At 36.2% G+C, this 19,243-nt stretch overlaps 1 protein-coding gene across 2 annotated transcripts in view; it reads right to left on the minus strand.

The window, feature by feature from the left end:
* LOC112152666 (spondin-1) overlaps nucleotides 1-19,243 on the minus strand; it is a 93,217-nt gene that overhangs the window by 15,902 nt on the left and 58,072 nt on the right. For both annotated transcript variants that reach the window (XM_024282373.2, XM_024282374.2), the window contains 4 exons: nucleotides 9,563-9,627; nucleotides 7,423-7,624; nucleotides 549-689; nucleotides 160-235 (listed from right to left, as the gene is read on the minus strand). In XM_024282373.2, coding sequence (XP_024138141.1) covers nucleotides 160-235; nucleotides 549-689; nucleotides 7,423-7,624; nucleotides 9,563-9,627 — 484 coding nt within the window. The remainder of the gene's footprint in view (nucleotides 1-159; nucleotides 236-548; nucleotides 690-7,422; nucleotides 7,625-9,562; nucleotides 9,628-19,243) is intronic.

Genomic DNA, 19,243 nt, shown 5'->3' on the forward strand with positions numbered 1-19,243 from the left:
GCCTTTAACTACAATTAGTTGCAACTACAAAAAAGATTTAGTAAATACAACAATCTAATAATGGAAAAATAGAATATTTTCAAATAAAGATAGAGTTTAAAAAAGCCTGACTCAGTTTTCAGAGTGAAGCTATCGAGTTTTCGTATACTTTTACTGTACCTTCCTCCTTCTCCTCCTGTCCAATATCAGCAACAATGTCATCTATGGTGTCTGGGACCACATTACACTGTTCTCCCTGAGGACAGAAGGAAAAGTGAGGTCACAGACTTGAAAGATGTTGAAAACCGCGTCCCAAAGCAATTTTAAAAGCACGAGCCACATCAGGAAACGACGTCTGCTTGTGTCCCTCCATTGAAGCATTCCCTTTCAATTTAGATTCCATTCTTCTTTCATTTTTAGGAAGATTTTTTTTTCCAAAAAACAATTTGTTCTGCTGATGTGGTTCCTCCTTTGGAGTGATTCTGTATTTGTATATTTAAAATTAAATAACTGCTAATAGTAAATCGTATTAGATCATTACAAGGTATAATTCAGTTTACGATATTTACCTTTCTGGCGATACGTTCCACCACCACCCTGGCCAAGGGTGTCATTGGTCCTCCTTGGGGGTCGTAGAATGGACTTTGAGGGTGGTCCAAGCTGGACAAAGGTCGGATTTTGTCTTGAGGAATGGTGGGCTTGTTTGGGGACTGAAAGAGATCAAACGCGTGTATCTCAAATTTATTTCATGCCATCCATACAGTTTATAAACTTAAATTATTCTCAGGCTTGTTCATGCTATCCCAGCTACTGAAGGGCTAAAGCCTAAACAACTTGGCTGTCTGCAGACCAAAATACAAACAAAAGGAGAATTTAGAGTTATCTGTTAACCTGTGCTATATGTTTAGACATTGGGAGGAAACCATAGTGATTGGAGAAAACCCTTAAATGCACATGGAGAACAAGCGAACTCCACATAGTTAGGTCTCAACCGGGATTTGAACGTTCCCGCTATTATTTCATGTCAAAAGTTGTAAACTGGAAATCACACAAGCAACAAAAATATGATTTGTTGTGTTTATTAGCTTAGTTATTATAAATTTGACCTCAGAGATTTTTTTAATATTGTTAAGAAAAAGGACCTCTCACACATAATTATTTTAAAGCTACATTTAACCATCACTAACTGTTTATAGGAGTTGGGCTAACCCAGGGGTCTGCAACCTTCAACACTTAAGGAGCCATGCGGGTCAATTTCTCACTGACCAATACCTTGTAGGGGCCAAAAAATCTTATTTAATCCTTTAGAAAAATAATAAAACACTGATTTGTATTTATGTTATTGTTAATATAATGATGAATATAAATGACTATCAACATTGGTGATTTGACATAATTAAAACCTAATACAGACAAAACAGCCTTTTTCTTAAATAGTTTATAACTTTTGACAGATTTTCACAAAAGGTTCTTTCAAAATAAAAACAACTTATACAACATAAGATCTTCTCAATGCTGCAAGTAATAATGTGTATGTATATATATATATATATATATATATATATATATATATATATATATATGTAACCACCAGGAGCAATGTTGGGTTTAGTGTATCGTCCAAGGACAGGGAACCAAACTTGTGAACTTCTAATCCGAAGTTGACCGCGTTACCTCTGCACCACAGCCTCAAAAAAAGTATAATTGCATCCACCAAATTCTTATCAGTTAATTATACTGCCTTAGGTTATCTTATTGAAGATACTGAGTTGTAGTGTGTAAGCACCAGTGGTGATAAGATCACTGCTGAGGCTACGCCTGCCAAAACAATATCTTTTGTACATCCCAGTAAAGCTTGGGGCTACAGAAGCCCTTCGCTGTTCTGTCATTTCCCTACAGATGGCAAAGAATTTCACCGTGCATTTAAAGCTGAATTTACACCGACAACTTTTTAACCGGCTGGGGGAAAGTCACACGAGTGCAGATGTGATACGATGGGTAAAGATCAGGTCATGCTTTAAAGGTGAGGGGTGTTCTCGCTGTCCCGCACATCACAGTCCAAATTATGCAGACACTGTTAACGGGGGTTGGAGTCCCAGAGGAAAACATCTGCTGAGAAATATTAAGCTCAAAATGTGCCTCAAGGAGGAAAATCTTCAACAGAGGAGAGTTTGGTGGCATTGAAAGGAAGCAGACAAAATGAAAGACAGTAATGTTCTCTGTGGTGAAGCAACATTAACTGAAGAGTCGTGTGGAAAACAAAAGTTTCTTAGTTCATAAGGGAAGGAACAAAACAGAGTAACTCAAAGCAGAATCAGTACAAACAGAGTGTGGCATTTTCTTATGTTCATGGAATAAAACTTGTGCTAAATGAACTTTAACATTAGACAAATTCCATTTAGCCTTACTTGTAACTGCACAAAAATAAAGTAGAGTTGTACAAAACACAACAATAGCTGTGCTTCCATTGACTATGAATTTACGTAAATTGGATTTACAATAAAGCATTTGCCTAATGGAAAAATGTCAATTTAAAAAAACTTGAACTTGTCAGAAAAAGTTTTTGTGCTTGGAAGAGGTAGCTTTTTAGGCGTATCGATACTGACATTTATTACAATGGATACTTATTGAATGAGTCATGTCACCAACAGCGACTGTTCTACTTCCTTGAGAGTTCCTACAGCATCACACAGCTCATAAAAGTTGAGGAATTGTTAGATCCACAGCTCCTCTGTAAAATGACCAACCAAGATTTTCCAAACTTGCTTAATCCATCGTCGCTTATGCCTTTTTAAAAGCAAATCCCAATTGTCTTTTGATTATATATATTTTTTATTTGAAATAAAAAAAAGGTGTCATTTTCTAGGACATAGTTTCTGCAGAGCGGCAGGAGTTCATTCAATCTGGGAGCATTATAAAGCCCTTTTTCTTCGTTTGTAACAGTGAGCAGATCAGTCAAGTCAAATCTGCTAAATACATGAAGTCTTTATTTACATGTCTTTTCTGCCAAAAACATTTTGTGTGTTATCTTTGTCTATACATGGTGCTCTACAAATAAAGTGATTGATTGGTTTTTGATTTATTTTTTACTCATTATTAAAGGGACAATAAACAGAAAAAAATCTGTTGAATTACATCCGCACAAAATCCCTTTTTTGCTTGTTCGTCTCAGAGTAAAAACACTGAAATGTCCAACTCATCTGTCAGATCTTGATGTGATACTTTCAAGTTGACCTAGTTACTTTAGATGAGAATATGAAAGAGAATTCACCTGACAGAAAATTGCTGAGCCCTGAAACGAACAGCTTTACACATTAATTATTGATAAGATGTAAAGCTGCTGCCAGGTTCCACTTATTGTTCCATGTTTCCTTCCCATCTCATCTCCTGTTTATCTATACACCAGTGTCTCAAAAGCAGGTACATCATTTTTCCTTTGATAAAAAAAAAAAAAAAAAAAAATGTCTTGATATACAGAAATATTCATGCAAATAATCAGTATTCTGAATATCCTATATTTTAATGAAAAAGTGTGTGGTCATTTATGTTTTTTTTTGTACTTTGTTACATGATAGTTATAGAACTTATATTCAGTAATAAAAAAAATGAAGACGTGTAGGATTTATCTACATCAGGAGGTAAAAAACCGTCTTCTCCATATTTGAATTTCAAATGCTCATGCCGACACAGGACAATGTAGCAAATGTGGTGAGTGTTGCTGTCACTAAGAGGTTTTTATGATGCGTCGGAGGCTCCCATTAAGTCGCATGCTGCCACGGTGTCACAGCCTGAATGGAAAGAGGTATGACTTTATGCAAGCGAGGGTTTTGAAAAGTATTTACCATCTTCTCTCTGCAGGATAAGCTCCTTGCCTATTCATGAGCATGTAAAGTATAAATAAATTGCTCTACTTGACAAGTTTAGTGAAGAGACTAAAATGGTCTCAGACTCAGTTTAACCCAGGATGATAAGAATTTTGTATTCCGTTATCAGGATGTAGTATTCATCTTGTTTATTCTAACATTTTAGAAACATGACTTTGGAGGCATACGCACCTTCTACGTTTTCTCTTCAAAAATCCTTAAAGCTTCATGTTTTAACCATGAAAATGAGTGTTTATATCAGCCATGAGCATAAAGATTTGCTGAATGTATAATCTAATTGTAAGTTTATGAACAGAAATAATATGAAATAAGTAGATTTTTTGGAACTTGTACTAGTTCATGCAGATCTCACACCATTTGAATTATATAAACATGTCTATAAATTCACCCTATTGATTTGTAATAAATAGTTGAAACTAAGTTCTATTTGCATCGGTCAAAAAACAGTCAAAAACTTCTGCTTTTTGCTTGTGTGCTTCAACCACTGCTCGGCTTCTTTTCTAAACCAACTATTCCTCGTGTTTTAAAGTGTAAATGTAAAAATGCTAAAAGCATTTATGACTACAGTCTGAATGCAGTCATGAAAACAGCTGCCATGGAGGCACTCTGAGTGCGCTTGGCTTCCCAGCGAAGGCCGAAAGCCTGAGAGCAAAGAAGGGGGACGGAGAAAGAGGAGAGCTCTGGTTCAGTCTGGCACAAGCACACCTCAGAGGTAAAATAAAGACACAAAGGTCTGTCTTTGACTCATTCTGACATAAATAGAAATACAAATTGTTCTAAAATATTGTTCCAATTTGTTGAAAATCTCTAGAATAAATTTTAGAAAATTCCACAGATTTTAAATTTAAAATGTAGGGATCCCCTGTCCAGGTTGTACCCTGTGCACAAACATGAAGGTCAGTTTATGTTACGATTACAAATAAAACCGTCACGGCGCCATGAGGAGCCATCGGCAGAATCTTCAAGATTTCATGCCGCCGAAAGATTTTTTTAGAATCATTTGTGTGGCCAGGAGGACCAAGAACAAATATCAAAATAATATATATATATATTTTGTGTGTTACATTTCTATGGTTATCACTTTAGGAGAAGAGTGTTTATGTAAAAAAGGTTGTCTAGAGCAGAGAGTCGAAGGACTCGATGATGTGTTTATGCTGTTGTTAGTCTGCTTTAACACTCTACAGCTCCGCTCTGCACACACAGGAACAACATTTTACAAGGAAGAAAACTGCTGTGCTCCATTGCATCAGCTTCCTTATGCTTGAAAAACAATTTTTGACATAAATTTGAAGCATAGTTCACAGTTTAAAATATTGATTTTGTGAAGGTTTTGTTTTTGAGTTTTGTTAACTTTAGATATAAATATAAATGTTTAGTAAAGGATTTCTGCCATCTTGATTATATTAACAAAAAGTTGGTTCTTGGCACAATATTAATACACAGTAAAAAATTACTAGTGTAATTTTTTTTGCCTAATTTGTTAAAAATACAATAAAGTCGATAATTCTGCACCCATTGCTGAAGAGTAACATGATTAAGGTTTTTCTGGAATTAAATTAGTAGAGCTGTGGCTTGTTAGATTCAATTCACAAATAAGCTCAACATTTCACAGATTAAACCACGATTCTTACATTTTAATACATTATGTTTGTACAGTCCCTATGTCTTTTTAATGGATGTATTAAATTAAAATGATATGTATTAAATCACCATTTTTTATACTGTACTTTTATTTAGAACAGGAACAGAATCTAAAAAAAAAAGATAGATTTTAAGAGTCTAAATCTTTGTGGGGTTTTTTTCAGTTTTTTAACCAGACGGAAATAGTGTTTGTCACTTAAAAACAAGTTTGTTTTTTGGGGGTTTTTTTGGTCAACTTCCCAGTTTACTTCAGCAGTAAACAAAACTTAAACATCACTGATGCTTTGATCATTTTATAACAAATCCTGAAAATGTTCTCCACAGTTTTTCCATCTTTAAAGTTTTGCAACACGACAATTACATGACCACTTAACTCCTGTGTAGCTCTGCTTTCCTATATTTCAGAATCCGCTGGAATTGTGTGAATTATGCAAACTGTTGAAGAGTCAACGGAATCAAAAAATGGAGCCAAAGCTCGGATTTTGAAGCAGATTAGTTTTTCCAGAAGTTATGTTAGTAAATGGCACTTTGGTGTCATTTTTTTCAATTAGAAAAAAAACCCACTAGTTTTAAAATGAGAAGCTTCACCAATGCTTTATCTTGAAGATTATTTTACTTCCTGTGATGATGGAGCTGCACATTCTGCTTATTTTTAGTCTATAATCTTAAAATCCAACAATATTCTGCATTTCAGAGCAAAAAATAAATTGTTCCAGAACTATATTTTTACCACATCACTACATTTATAAAGATCGCCAATCAGCGAATATTTGTCTCAAATATCCATTATCTAATTTTTGAGAAGAAAATCACGAGTTACAGCCCTATTTGTTATTATATTTCTCGGTATAAGCCATGTTTTTTGATAGTTTGGCCAGGGGTGCAACTCATACTCAGCAGTGACTTATATGTGATTAAAAAAAAAACATAAATAGCCTCATATATTTGTTATTTTCCCACGAAAAAACTGCCTTTCAGTATTAATTTTACACGTTGAGGCAGTGTTATGGCGTAAACTCTCCTACAGGCATATCGAATACAACACACGTAATGAATGTACTCCACGCATGCAAGGAGCGACAGTCTCTACGCCCGCTCCTCTACTCCTGCTCGCTCATAAAACCTCTTCCATGCTCCAGGGAGTATTCTTAAACTGCTGTAACCTCTCTTGGACTTGTGAAAGTATTCTTATGCTCCTAAAACCAGTTTTGCCCCCTCGTGGAGGACTGAGCGCTCATGGAGATTATCCTGCGCCCGTATGAAAATCAACGTTGAAGAAGAAAGAAAAAAAAAAAACCCCGGAAATACTTACACACCATTTGTTTTTCAAATTAAAACTAAAAAGGAAAAGATGGGGAAAAAGGATTGATGTATTTACTGATCAATTTCAAAACTATTGTAGAAAAAAATCATTTTTTACACATAATGAACGTTTAAATTCACACAGTCCTCCACGAGGGGGCAGAACTAGTTTTAGGAGCATAAGAATACTTTCACCAGGGAGCAGAACAGATCACAGGAGTGTAAGAATAATCCCACAGGATCTTATATGGCAGAGATTTTACTCCCTACAGCGGATATGATTTTGACACATGAATCACGTTATTGTAGCGTTATTGGTAGATTTGTTCAGAAGTGTTGCACTTCTCTTCTAAAAGTGCGACTCTTCCACCGGAGCAAATTATTTATGATTTTTTCTTCTTTATTTTGCATTTTTGTAACTTAATCTCTTGTGCAACTCATACTCCAGAAAACACGGTAAATGCCTAGGGATGAATATAACTTAAAACAATTGAAAAATGTTAGAAACTTAAACAATTTAACAGCAAAAAATGTTTAATATGCTTCCAACCATGTCATTACTGCTGAAAAAGTCCAAAAAGGGTAATTTGTGAAAAAAGGAGGACGGTCAGAATACCTCATATGTGACGCCGCTATCCGTGCCTGCGTCCCACGGTACGAGGTCGGCAACGAGCCTCTGAATCCAGCCACAGTCCTTGGTGCAGAGATCCTCCCCAGACAAGCCCACGTTCCAGTCCGGGCTCGGCCCGAGCATAGTGAGGAAGGACATGAGGTGGCGCGTTCGGTCCACCGAGAACTCTGCCGACGGCGCTGCTCGTCTGATTGCAGCCGCGTGAGGAGAAGAATTGAAAATTAGAAACAATTTCCTGTGACAGTTTTTACATGCAAAACAGCCAGTTGAGATGTCATGACCTCTGACACACAGAGGAATGCTAATTACTGAATAATTGAAGCTCTAAAATATCCAATCAGCAGCAGAAAATTGCTCATCATGGAGCATTCTCTTTGCTTGTTTCTGTAATAACATATTCTGACAACGATAACGAGGTAATTTCAAGTTTATTTGTCTTCATCTTTGTCATCAAATCCAAACCCAAACATGAGTAAAACTTTGCAAAAGCAAGCGGAGCACAACGACATGATGCCTCATACCTACTCAGAGCATTTGAAGGGACTCATTAGCAAAAATAACAGCATCACTGTATATCACAAACGACAGTCAATGCTTGAAGCGCTAATTAAAGAGACATGTGGTAAAAAGATACACTAGAACAATGTGTCTCTTCATTCTAGTGCCAGCTTGAGGGCAGGAATTATGATAAGTTTCTAATTGCTCTTGAACTAATTCCAGAGAGTGCCCAGGATGCCAGAGGGTGCAACATTTTAGAATGGAATGTTCTTAGAGGTACAACAAAACCAAGCCATCGTTCGCAGTTATTCATATTCATACATTCCAACAACGTCGGAATTTTAACACAACATTGATTGTGCCACAGATGATACTTTCCCAACTTTTGAATTTTGAACATAAAAGATTTAATATTCGCCTAGAGGCAGAATGAATTCATTTGTTCCCACTAAAAGATTTTAAAGTCTCGCTCTGATCATCTTTGAGCGTCTTTAAAAACGCTCCCAGTGGTCTTTTAGTTATAATTATTTTCAGCCTAAATAAAAAAACCTGTTAAATTTTTAGGACATAACAGAGCAGCAGGAGTTTTGGCACTAAGCAATCCCACCCCCCCTTCCCCTTCCCATTCCTGAGAGCTGGGAGCTTTAGGCCCACCAAGTCTATTTTCTACGTAACAAATACAGTATTTTTCATATGCCATTTTGTGGTCTGCTCCTGATTCACAACGATTTGAATAATGAAAATATGAGAATACTAATAAATTTTTAGCTTAACGTTCTTTATATATAAGAAAACTCTGATGACCCAGCATTGTATCAGTATTTAAAAGCATCATTTACACATATTTGGAGATATGAAACAAGTCTTACATCAGATTTGTGCATAAATGTGGTTTTGTGTTTATGTATCAGCCAATTTGTGTGTAATGTTTTAAGTTTTGCGTGTAAAGTAAGTTTTAAGTTGCTATAATTTAAAGTTATAGGCGTGTAAATTGTATTTTTTTGTATTTTTTATTTTTGAACATGTGATTACACAATTGCAAGAAAACACAATTATGCATAAAATGTATTCTATGAATTACAAATCAAGAAATATGCAGACATAAATCAAATGAGACTATATCCCAAAATATCATGAAAGACCTTTCAGAGCTTATTTTTAGACAAAATAATAATAATAAGAAAGTATCATTTTTCTAGGATATAGTTTCTGTAGAGTGGGAGGAGTTAATGAGGAATTATCCTCAGAGTTGTGGGGAGGACAATTGATGCAGAGCAACCCCGCCCCCCTTCCCCTCCCATAGCAAGAAGATTGTGGACTTCCCAGCATACTTTCCACGTCACAAATATGATCTTTTTCAAATGATACGTATTTGTCTGCTCCTGTCTTACAACGATTTAAATGAAGAAATACTCAAAAATGCAATTTTAAGGTGAATTTTCTTTACATATTTTTCCACGTGTTTTTAAAATACAGAAAACACACTATTTATTGCAGTATTAAGAAATATAGACTCATTTAGTTAATTTAAGTAAAGTTTTCATTCCTTTATTATATTTTAGGAAAAGGTTCCAATACAAGCATGTTTCTCTGCAAACAGAAATAAGTGACACTTGGCAACACTTACAGGTTGAGCGGCTGCCACGCCGGCCACTGAGCCTTCGTCTTAATAACAGTCAGGACGTCGTCTCCCTGCAAAGAGACACAGCACCAGAGAGTGAGCGTTAGTAGAAGTAATTTACCTTTAAATGGATGTCTATAAAAAGGAGCAAAAAGGGGCCACTGTCGGGGTAAAGGCCTTAATTGACAAAGTGACATGACTGAGGGTGAGTACTCTCATCTAAGGATGGAAAAGTGTATTTGGCTTTTCAGAGGCTGAACAAAACGTCTCTTTTATCGCAGCAAAATTGCTCTGTGCTGTTTTTATAATAGCTGTGTGTTATTTCAGAGAGAACCTCACTTTGTGCTCCATGCAGCCCCCAGTCTGTCTGTAGCATTACAGCCACTTTATGGACTGCACAACACATTATCTATCATAACGCAGTCCATCTATTTATTCAGGAAAAACAAAAAAGGACAAACGGCGGGTTTAGAGTGACGCAACGCTGTATTAGAAATGAATTAGAGAGTCCAAATGGTCTGTAATGGTTGAACAAAAAGCTGATTTTTTTTTCATCTCGTCAACTTTAAAAAAGTCAGTGTGGAACGGGAGAAAACTTTTTTTCCTTCCTGAAGTGGTGTGAGGGAAACAAGGGTGCTTGAGTTGAGAGCTTCTGGTTTGGGTGAATTCATTTACAGGTTAGTGTTTGTCTCCGCTAAGAACTTTAAGCTTCTTTCCCTCATGGGATCTAGCCAGGATACCACACTCAGAAGTACAAATCGTTTTCAGACAAGAAGATAAGAAAAGATTTTTTAAGTTCCGCTCCGATCCTCTTTTGATCTATTTTAAAAGTTTACCTAATGGTCTTTGAGTCAGAGAGGCACCCAGCTACAGGTGTGATGGTGGATGGACCTGATAGAGCAGATGGATGTCCAAAACGCAAAATTTTTTTTTTGCTCATGTTATTATTGTTATTTTTTGTTGTTCTTTTATTTCATTATTATTTTTTTAAAGGGGCATTTTTAATTATTCATTTAAACTGACTCATTCTTTAGCTAAGCTAAGCTAACGTTAACACAGAGTTTTGAATGTTTCAGATAGTCCTCAGATAAACTACAATGTTAAGTTTTGGACATCAGCACAACCTCCGTTTTGGACATTGATCGGCTCCATCGGGTCTATTTTACCTGCAGCTAGGTACTCTTGTTTAATTATGATTATGACATTATTAGCCAAAGGGAAAAAAAACAAACTGTGGTTTCTAATTTCTGCAGAGCGGATATTCACCTCTGAGTTGTGGGTGGGAATGTTGACATGAAGTGAGCCTGCTTTTATTACCCATCATCCCTTTGTTTACACCCTGTCCTGCTAGCTTACAGCCCCTCATAACCCCAAGCTACCATTAGCAGTGCAACAAAAATGGAAACAGACAACAAAAACAAACTTGTACATGGATCTAGTCATCTACAAGTGGATTCATCAAACTGCATTTTTTGTCTGCTCCTGATTCACAATGATTTGAATAAAGAAATACTCAGAAATGCATTTTTAATCTTAAATTTCTCTATTTATGTCCTGCATCACGAGAAAAAGGTAATAAGAACATGCTAAAAACAACAAAAACACACATTTAAAATTTTATAGAAACTTAATATGATGACATTAAAACAAAAAAGACAGAAATATAAAGTATGTTTTTAAAGAATTTGCATCTTGATGTAAGGGGAGTAAAAATCCTCCAAAAATGTAGATAAAAACGTATCTTAAATGTGTGATTGCCACATTTTAGGTCCATCAGACCAGACACTTTTTATGGCAGTTGAACTAATTGTTAAACTATGTTTGCAGTAATATGTCAAATATAAAGATTTTCAGAGGGACAAACATAGAAACAAGAAGCTCTAGTTAAAAACTGGAAAACAAGGTTATGCATCACGTTACCATGGAGACCAGGCATTCAGAGCGGCATGGGATGTTTTCATAGTTTGTCACGATTTTTTGACAAGACCACTAAATGTCACACAGATGGTACAAAAGCTTCAAAACTGAAGGAGATATTGTGAGTTTTTTTATTCATTGGGCTGATTAAAATAATTGTTTGTTTCTTTGATAAAACGAGGCCACTAAATTTGAATCGTGAATTCAATTAAAACTCTTTATTCCGGAAGCATCAATATTTCACGCAATACTTCAAATTTAGCCAACACTCGGGAAGAATTAGCAGATGTTGGTTTAATTTGTCATTCGCTCCAATTTTCTGAATTAAAATGCAAAAGCGTTTGACTTTTTAAGACATATTTTTTCAGAAATTCAGAATGAAGTGTTTTGCTTTCAAATAAAACAACCTGACAGAGGTGCATGTTTTACCCCAGTGAGTAACACAAGATGCTGCTCACAGATGCAAATCTCCCAGTAATGGACTTGTTTGTTTGCTGTAATTATTGTAATAACACAAAATGACACCTATGTCTAAAAGCAAGAAAACAGGAGAGGCAGAGGAGTCAGAAGCCTGGCGATGAAGAGGGGACTGCACATTAAAGTGCAGAAAGAGATGAGGAGGGCAGGAGGAGATGGAGGGTTACAGGCAAAATGCAGCTGAGACAAACAAGAAAGATGAAAGAAAGGCGAGTCCAGGAGTGGACAATTAAAATGGAGTGGACTGGGAGGGAACAAAGAAGTGCGAAGGTCCGGTGAGAAAATGAAAAGACGGCAATTAGAGCGGGAGCAAAAGAAGGAAGATTAAAAAGAGAAGAATCCAACATATTCCTTTCATTTAATATCACCTTACGTTCTTTCTGTCCTCCAAGCATAACACCTACCTCCATTTCTGCAACGAGTTTGATGATTTCAATCACTAGGGTGTGCAGAGAGAAAAAACTTCCAACAGAGCAAGGTAAGCTGAAGCCTGTCATTGTGAGCCGTACTTTATTATAAAGCTAACAACTGTGGCGTGTGTTTACTTATATAAAATAGATGTTATAGAATAGATGGAGAGGAAAACGGTGGAAAATTCTGTGAATCATCACAGCATTTATGTTTTTATCCATCAGGAGTTATTTTAAACATAAACCAGTAATGGGTAATACTAAAGGTTATTATTTCAGCATAAACAGATATGATTGAAAATGTTTTCAAAGCTACTGTAAAATATCTGAAACCCCTCTTGCGTCACCTCTGACCTCTCCAGCATCTTTTTAAAGAGTCACTCCACTGAAAATTGTGTTTTAACTTGTTCTTGTGGTGTTTCTCTAATGATAGAAGATGTATATGAAGAAAATTGCATTTCTGAATATTTCTGTATTCCAATTGTGTAAATACGCTGAGCAATTTCCTGCTCTGCAATGGGAAGCTGAAGGGGGCGGGGTGGCTCCATGCCAACAGTCCCGCCCACAACTCAGAGGAAAATTTCTGATGAACTATTGCCAGTCTGCAGAAACTATGTCCTAGAAAGAAAAAACAAGTGTTTTAATTTTGGCTAGAAAAGGTGCAATTATTATTAAAAGACCACTAAGAAAGCTTTTCATGGAGAGAAAATAGACTCAACACAATTTGTGTGTGCGTAGTTCTTGATGTGTTTCTCATACAACACATTTTGTGTACTTCGAATTGTGTATTCGCATGTACAAAAACTACCCAAAAAAAAAAAAACCTAGAAATGCAATTTTGTTCTACTGCGAAGAAGAGATGAGTCTGCCCCCTGGGTGTGAAAAAGGACTTCTCACTGAGAGTTGAGTCTTTTAAAAACACACATTTAGAATTTTTTATATAAATGATCTGAAATATAATTTAAGAAAGTGGGGAAATGTTAAGTTTCACCAGATTTTACTCACAATCTATGTTCAAAGTGGCTGATAAGAAAACTCTGATGGCCCAGCATTCTAGCAGCATTTAAACGCATCACTTACATATGAATCCTTCAGACCTGAAGAGTCTCACGTCAGCGTAAATGTGGTTTAGTGTGTGTATAACAAGTGATTTGCATGTCATTTTCAAAGATTTATGTGTGTAGTTCGTTTCAAGTTGTTGTAATTTTAAGTTTTGTGCATGTACATTCTATTTTGGTTTAAAAACCAAATTAATAAAAATAAAAGGTCCAATCAAGTCTACAATTCAGGTGAGGAAAACAAAAATCTCTGAAAAGAACTTTTGGAAACTCCTCCCCATGGGAAAAGGCTTTTAAGAATTATTCACCGAAGTCAAAGTTTAGTTAAACTGTAGACCCAGGTTTTGGATTTAAAAGCTGAATGCAGAATAATTAAGAAAGCTCAACTATATTCAGAAAACATATGCATTTTTACTACATGTAACTCTCATCCTTCAAATAGAAATTCACTATATTTTAGTGGAGACACTCTGGTTTCTCTTCATAAAACATCATCTGCATATATCTCAATTTTTGTCTTTAATCGCTTTCCTGCAGCAGTTGTGTTTTCTGATTCCAAAGGAAAAAATAGATCTCATTTTTTAGAAAATGACAGCTATCTTCTGTCACTGAGGATTTCTAACAGCAGGTGTGGTTTCTGTGGAAATATGGAGGAAACATCTGAGGCCTGGACAGGCTGTCATTGAAATGACAAAGATTGATGAGCGACAAAATCAGCTAACGAGAGTAACTAATACAGGGGGGGGTGAGAAAAAAAATGCTTCTGCATTGGGGATGTTAAACTTCAGTTTATTTCAGATCAATGTTGAAAAACAAAAGTAAGTATCTATCCATCCATCCAGAGGTATCACAGTACCAATTTGGAAATGTTGCTGTTCATGTAATATTTTTAACCCACAAAGGTCACACTTTGACCCACTCTGGTCCTCCTTTGATCAACTTTCAAAGCACTCAGAGTGATCTTTTAATTATAATTATGTCGTTTTTAGGCAAAAAAAGCAGCTGCATCAGAATGTAGCATCTATAAAAAGCTGCTGCTGAAGGTTCTACGCTACAGCTACAAGCTTTTGCTGATGGCATTTTGCATCTGCTTCTGTTTGACAATGATTTTAATAAAGAAATACTCAGAAACACAATTTTAAGCTTAATTTTCTTCATAAATTGTTCTCCATCATGAAAATAATGCCACAAGAACATAATAAAAAAACACCCAAAACATATTTTTTAATATGCAAGACTATGAAAAGTCTCCTTTTTTAAATATCTAAGCAAACATATCTAAACATTTTAGATACATTTTGCCAATGTTTTCATAATGTTCTTAAGTTTGAACATTTTTTGCGTTTCATGTTGAATCTATTTCGTTTTTGTTTTTTACTTACTGTTTCTTTGCAAAGTTTGCATTAATATTCTATAGGGCTACATCCTGTCATTAAAATCTTAAAAGAAGTTGGGTCATTTCTATCCAGTGTTTTTAATCATTTAAATCTTTTTAAATGAAATACGTACTTGTTAAATGATATAAAAGTAAATTAAATAAATAAATACATTACAAATCTTAAACACATTTGTAATTTCTAGTTATCGGTGTTTTGGGTGTTATTCAAAAAATATGATTGTTTGTATTTCTTATTATTTGTACTAATTAGCAAGTTAAAAAAAATATGTGAAAAACTAGTTTAAAACTACTTTAGCTTGCCAATTATATCCATGGAGAAAAAGTTAATTTGATCAGTATGTTTCCATTTTTAGTGCTTTTTCTTCAGCAAGTTTGCAGGTTTTTGATCTGCACAAGTGAAGCATAATCTCATTTTGTGAGCCTTAAAAAAGTTTGGAGAGAATAATGGGTAAAGTATTACAGCTCTAAACAAAATACAACTGCTATATAAATGTTTATACAAAAGCAAAATGACAATTACACAAAAATCTTGCTTGTTTCAGCAACACAAATCCATTTTATAGACAATTTAGTTCCAAACATAAGAGCACCCTGCAGCATTCCTGCTCGGATTCCCTCCCCGGGTTCGGCTTCTGCCCCTTTTCCCCATGTTCACATTGGAATGAAGTTGTGTCTTCAGGGACTCTGTGACACAACGCTTTGTATTGTCTTTCCAGAGTTGGTCTAATAAAGGAAAATGAGCCTGGGGACTTGGGGAAAAGGTGTCTAATAAAGAATCAACACTGCACTAATGCAATTACAAATGCATGGAGGCCGCCGAACAGATGGATGGCTGAGCCTTTACATCGTCATCCAGTCGGATAAAATCCACAACTTATGTTGAAATGAAAGAACGCACACAGAGGCGCACGCTTGCAAATCAGTCTCTCTGACGCCACACAGAGAAAACACCTGATGGGTTTATCTTTGGGCCAGAACACGATTAAACCATCTAACCTCGTGGAAATATCCATCAAGATGTCTTCAATCATTTGCCAAACTGTATTTTCCAAACAACATTAACTCGGAAGGTTATTTATCAGCCAGCTGTGACACGATATGAAGCCAAGAGCTATGCTGAATCATCAGTCCTATTACATCCTAATTTACTTGTCCCTCAAGCGAGCTGCTGTAATTGCACTGTACAAAATAAGAAGAAAGCCTACACGTTTTTGGAGTCAACAAAGCACTTATCTTTTCAATTGTTCAATGACTTCTTTCCCTTTTCCTTTCCAAGAAGCCTAATACATTCTTAGAGTAAAAAAAAAACCCACAAGGCTCTAATTTAAGCTGTGACTTGATCATTCACACACAGCTCTTCTGAGATGTCTTCATCCAGACCCCCCTCATAACTCCTATCCCAGCAATTTGTGTAAAATTTTTTATGATTCACATTAAACCAGCGCTCCGAACGTCGCAGCACCACAACTCGCATTAGAGCCCAGCCTTTATGACCGCGTTACAATTTTTCTAATGACGGCGGCTCTGCTGCTACTTGCAGAGGCAGTAATATCGGCACATAAAAGCGTGCTGTGTGATTTGATGTGGCCGATTTAAGTCCCTGTGCTGTTGCAGAGGAAGAATCCCTTGATGGTTTGGGCTTGACAGCCATTATCACTGCTGCAATGGCAGCTAAAAGAAATACGAAAATGTATAAAAACTCTACAATTTTTGAACCCATTTCTTATTAAAAGCAATAAAGCTTTGGTTCTCAATAAAGTGAAGTATTAAATATGAATGGAGAGCAATGAAGAGGCTGGGTAAAGAGGCCTTGGAACACAATTTCTAAAAGATCTGTTTCCTCTTCTGACCACTGAAAAGCTCAGACAAGCTGTGTGTTGTGGAGAGTTCACAGCATCAATATTCACAGGATTAAAGACCCTTTCCAATCATTTTTTGATCTAATTTAAAAGGTTCCCAGTGGTCTTTTAATTATGATGATGCCGCTTTTACCCAAAAATGGAAAAAAACCTGTGCAGTTTTTGAGGAAGTAGTTTCTGCAGAGTGGCAGGAGTTCGCCTCCGAATTGTAGTTCGGACTGTAGCTGAGAAGCAACCCCGACCCCCCTTACCCTCCCTGTACCTGATAAGGAAAGTAGGGGTGGGTGGCCCATCCAGTGTATTTTCTACATCACAAATAAGCTCTTTTTAAAATCTTTACACCTGACTTACAACAATTTGATTAAAAAATACTCAAATTTAAATGTAAGTTACAAATCCATTACTGCTTTTTATTATTATTAATTTCAATTATTTTCTAAGCATTTAGCTTATTTTAATGAAAAAGTGAAGTTTATTCGGTGGTGGCTTGGGGGTCAATTCCCAGTCGCCATTGGGCCAGTGATGCGTAATGCATAGCCTCTACTGGTCAAGAACTGACCCTGGCTACTCGCGGCATGGTTTTTGGAAAAAGGGCTCCAGTGTCTGCGAGTATGTGTGCAGTATCAGTGATTATGAGGTAAACAATCGCCCTCAGTGGGTAAAAATTTGAAGCCAACAACATGGATTTGGAGCGCTGCAGAGGCCAGATCGCAGAGGTTGGAGATGACTGGATGCAGTATGAGTGCCTTTGAAGTTATGTAAAATCCCTGCTCCAAGGAAAGATGAGCTAAGGACTTATTCAGACCCGAAACATTCCTGCAGCTGATCTGTACTGAAATGCCCTTTAGGATTCTAGTTAAGCAATCAAATCTCCCAGTGAATTTGAACACCACAATGCCATCAGTATGTCCAGGATCAATCGGCTCCTTGAGAGCTAAAATAATAAAAAAAAAGCTTGGCGTTTCACAATGAAAACACACTCAAGTCAGCTTCTAATTTACCCACAAGTGAATACACAAACAAATATAGACAAAAGGTCATTCACTGCTGAGAGAAGTAATCACCTTAAACTCTACAGTTCTCACTAATAAGTTCTCACTAATGTTAAAGTTCATGAAATTTGGACAGAACAAGATCAACTTGTTTGAAGGGTTACAGACTTTTGTGTAAATACAGAAAGACTAAATGCACTACTGTGTACATGGATCTAAAACAATCTCAAGGCCTGCTGGTAGACTGAAAAACATAAGAAAATATGTTTTACTGTAAAGACATGACTTTAATTACTATTTTATAACTACAAGGCCAACCTTTGATTTGTTTGGTCATGCTCCAGGAATATCCATCAGGTGTAGAGTTCTTTTTCTGTGTTGCCTTAACTCTACTTAACGTTGACATGATTTAAAAATATGTTTGAGTGGGATTGCTGAACTGACAGATGTAATATATGAAAAAGTTCAGTTTTATTAAAATAAAATGCTTTTCTTATTCTAATGACAATGTTTAGAGTGAGATTATAGCAACATTATAAGACCGTTTTTCCTCATCGAAGCATTTTTTTTTGTTAATATAATGAATAATAATGAATTTTTCCCTTTTTCTGAAAATCTGTTTGAAAACACAGAGCAAAACGTCTTTGGGTGTAATCAGACTGGACACGTTTGGTTCGCTTAAAGTGAACCAGGGTTTGTTTCCACTGATAATCCAGAACTAAATTTTCAGTGTGGATGGTTTCAAGACCCTAGTCCAGAACCAGGAACCGCTCTCAGACCCATCTTTTGAGGTGGTCTTGGTCCGAACTGAGCTCCAATTCGCTTTGAGTTTCCTCAGTCTGAATACAGTCCGTGCTCGGAGTGGAGCAATTTGACCAAAACGGCCACCGTAGTTGGTCATTACTAGATGTAAGCAGAGAGCAGCAGAAAAACATGAAGTCCGTTGGACGGCAGTCTGAATACAGACCAAACGCAAGGCTCAGGACTCAAACCGGACCAATGGACTTTTCCAGTCTGAATACACTCAAACGGCAAATTCAGTTTGATTTATTACTGCAGAGTATCAGTCACTCAACTTATTAAGTGACACATACTTTGCTGGTCAGTCTGAAATAGGGTCCTGGTGACAGTCAAACCACATCATGTTGGCAGATCACAGCAGTTTTTTTTTGTTTTTTTCTTTGAATCCTAAAGGGATCATGGGAGTTTTCACATCTGCAATATATCTGTTTTGGGGAAATATTTGATCATAAGAATGTTGGGACATGGTCTTGTTGTTTCAAGATGACCTACTTTTGTATACAATCCGATGGCAACAGTACGTAAAACTCTTCCTATAAGAACTGGTTTTGAAATTGATTCTGATCAGAACTTTTTTAAATAGATCATTTCTCAATGCAGATTTGGTACCAGTTGGTTTCAGTGAACAGATTGGAGTTTCCAGTTCCAGCCTGATCACCCGAATAAATGTTTACAATCACAAATACAAGCAATGTAATGAGAATAATCTCGTTTTGATATAAAACTTTGTTATTTACAGGATCATCATTAAGAAAATGTACTTAAGTGTTTTAA

This window comes from Oryzias melastigma, linkage group LG6 (genome assembly GCF_002922805.2).
Source record: "Oryzias melastigma strain HK-1 linkage group LG6, ASM292280v2, whole genome shotgun sequence".
In the NCBI taxonomy this organism is placed as follows: domain Eukaryota; kingdom Metazoa; phylum Chordata; class Actinopteri; order Beloniformes; family Adrianichthyidae; genus Oryzias; species Oryzias melastigma.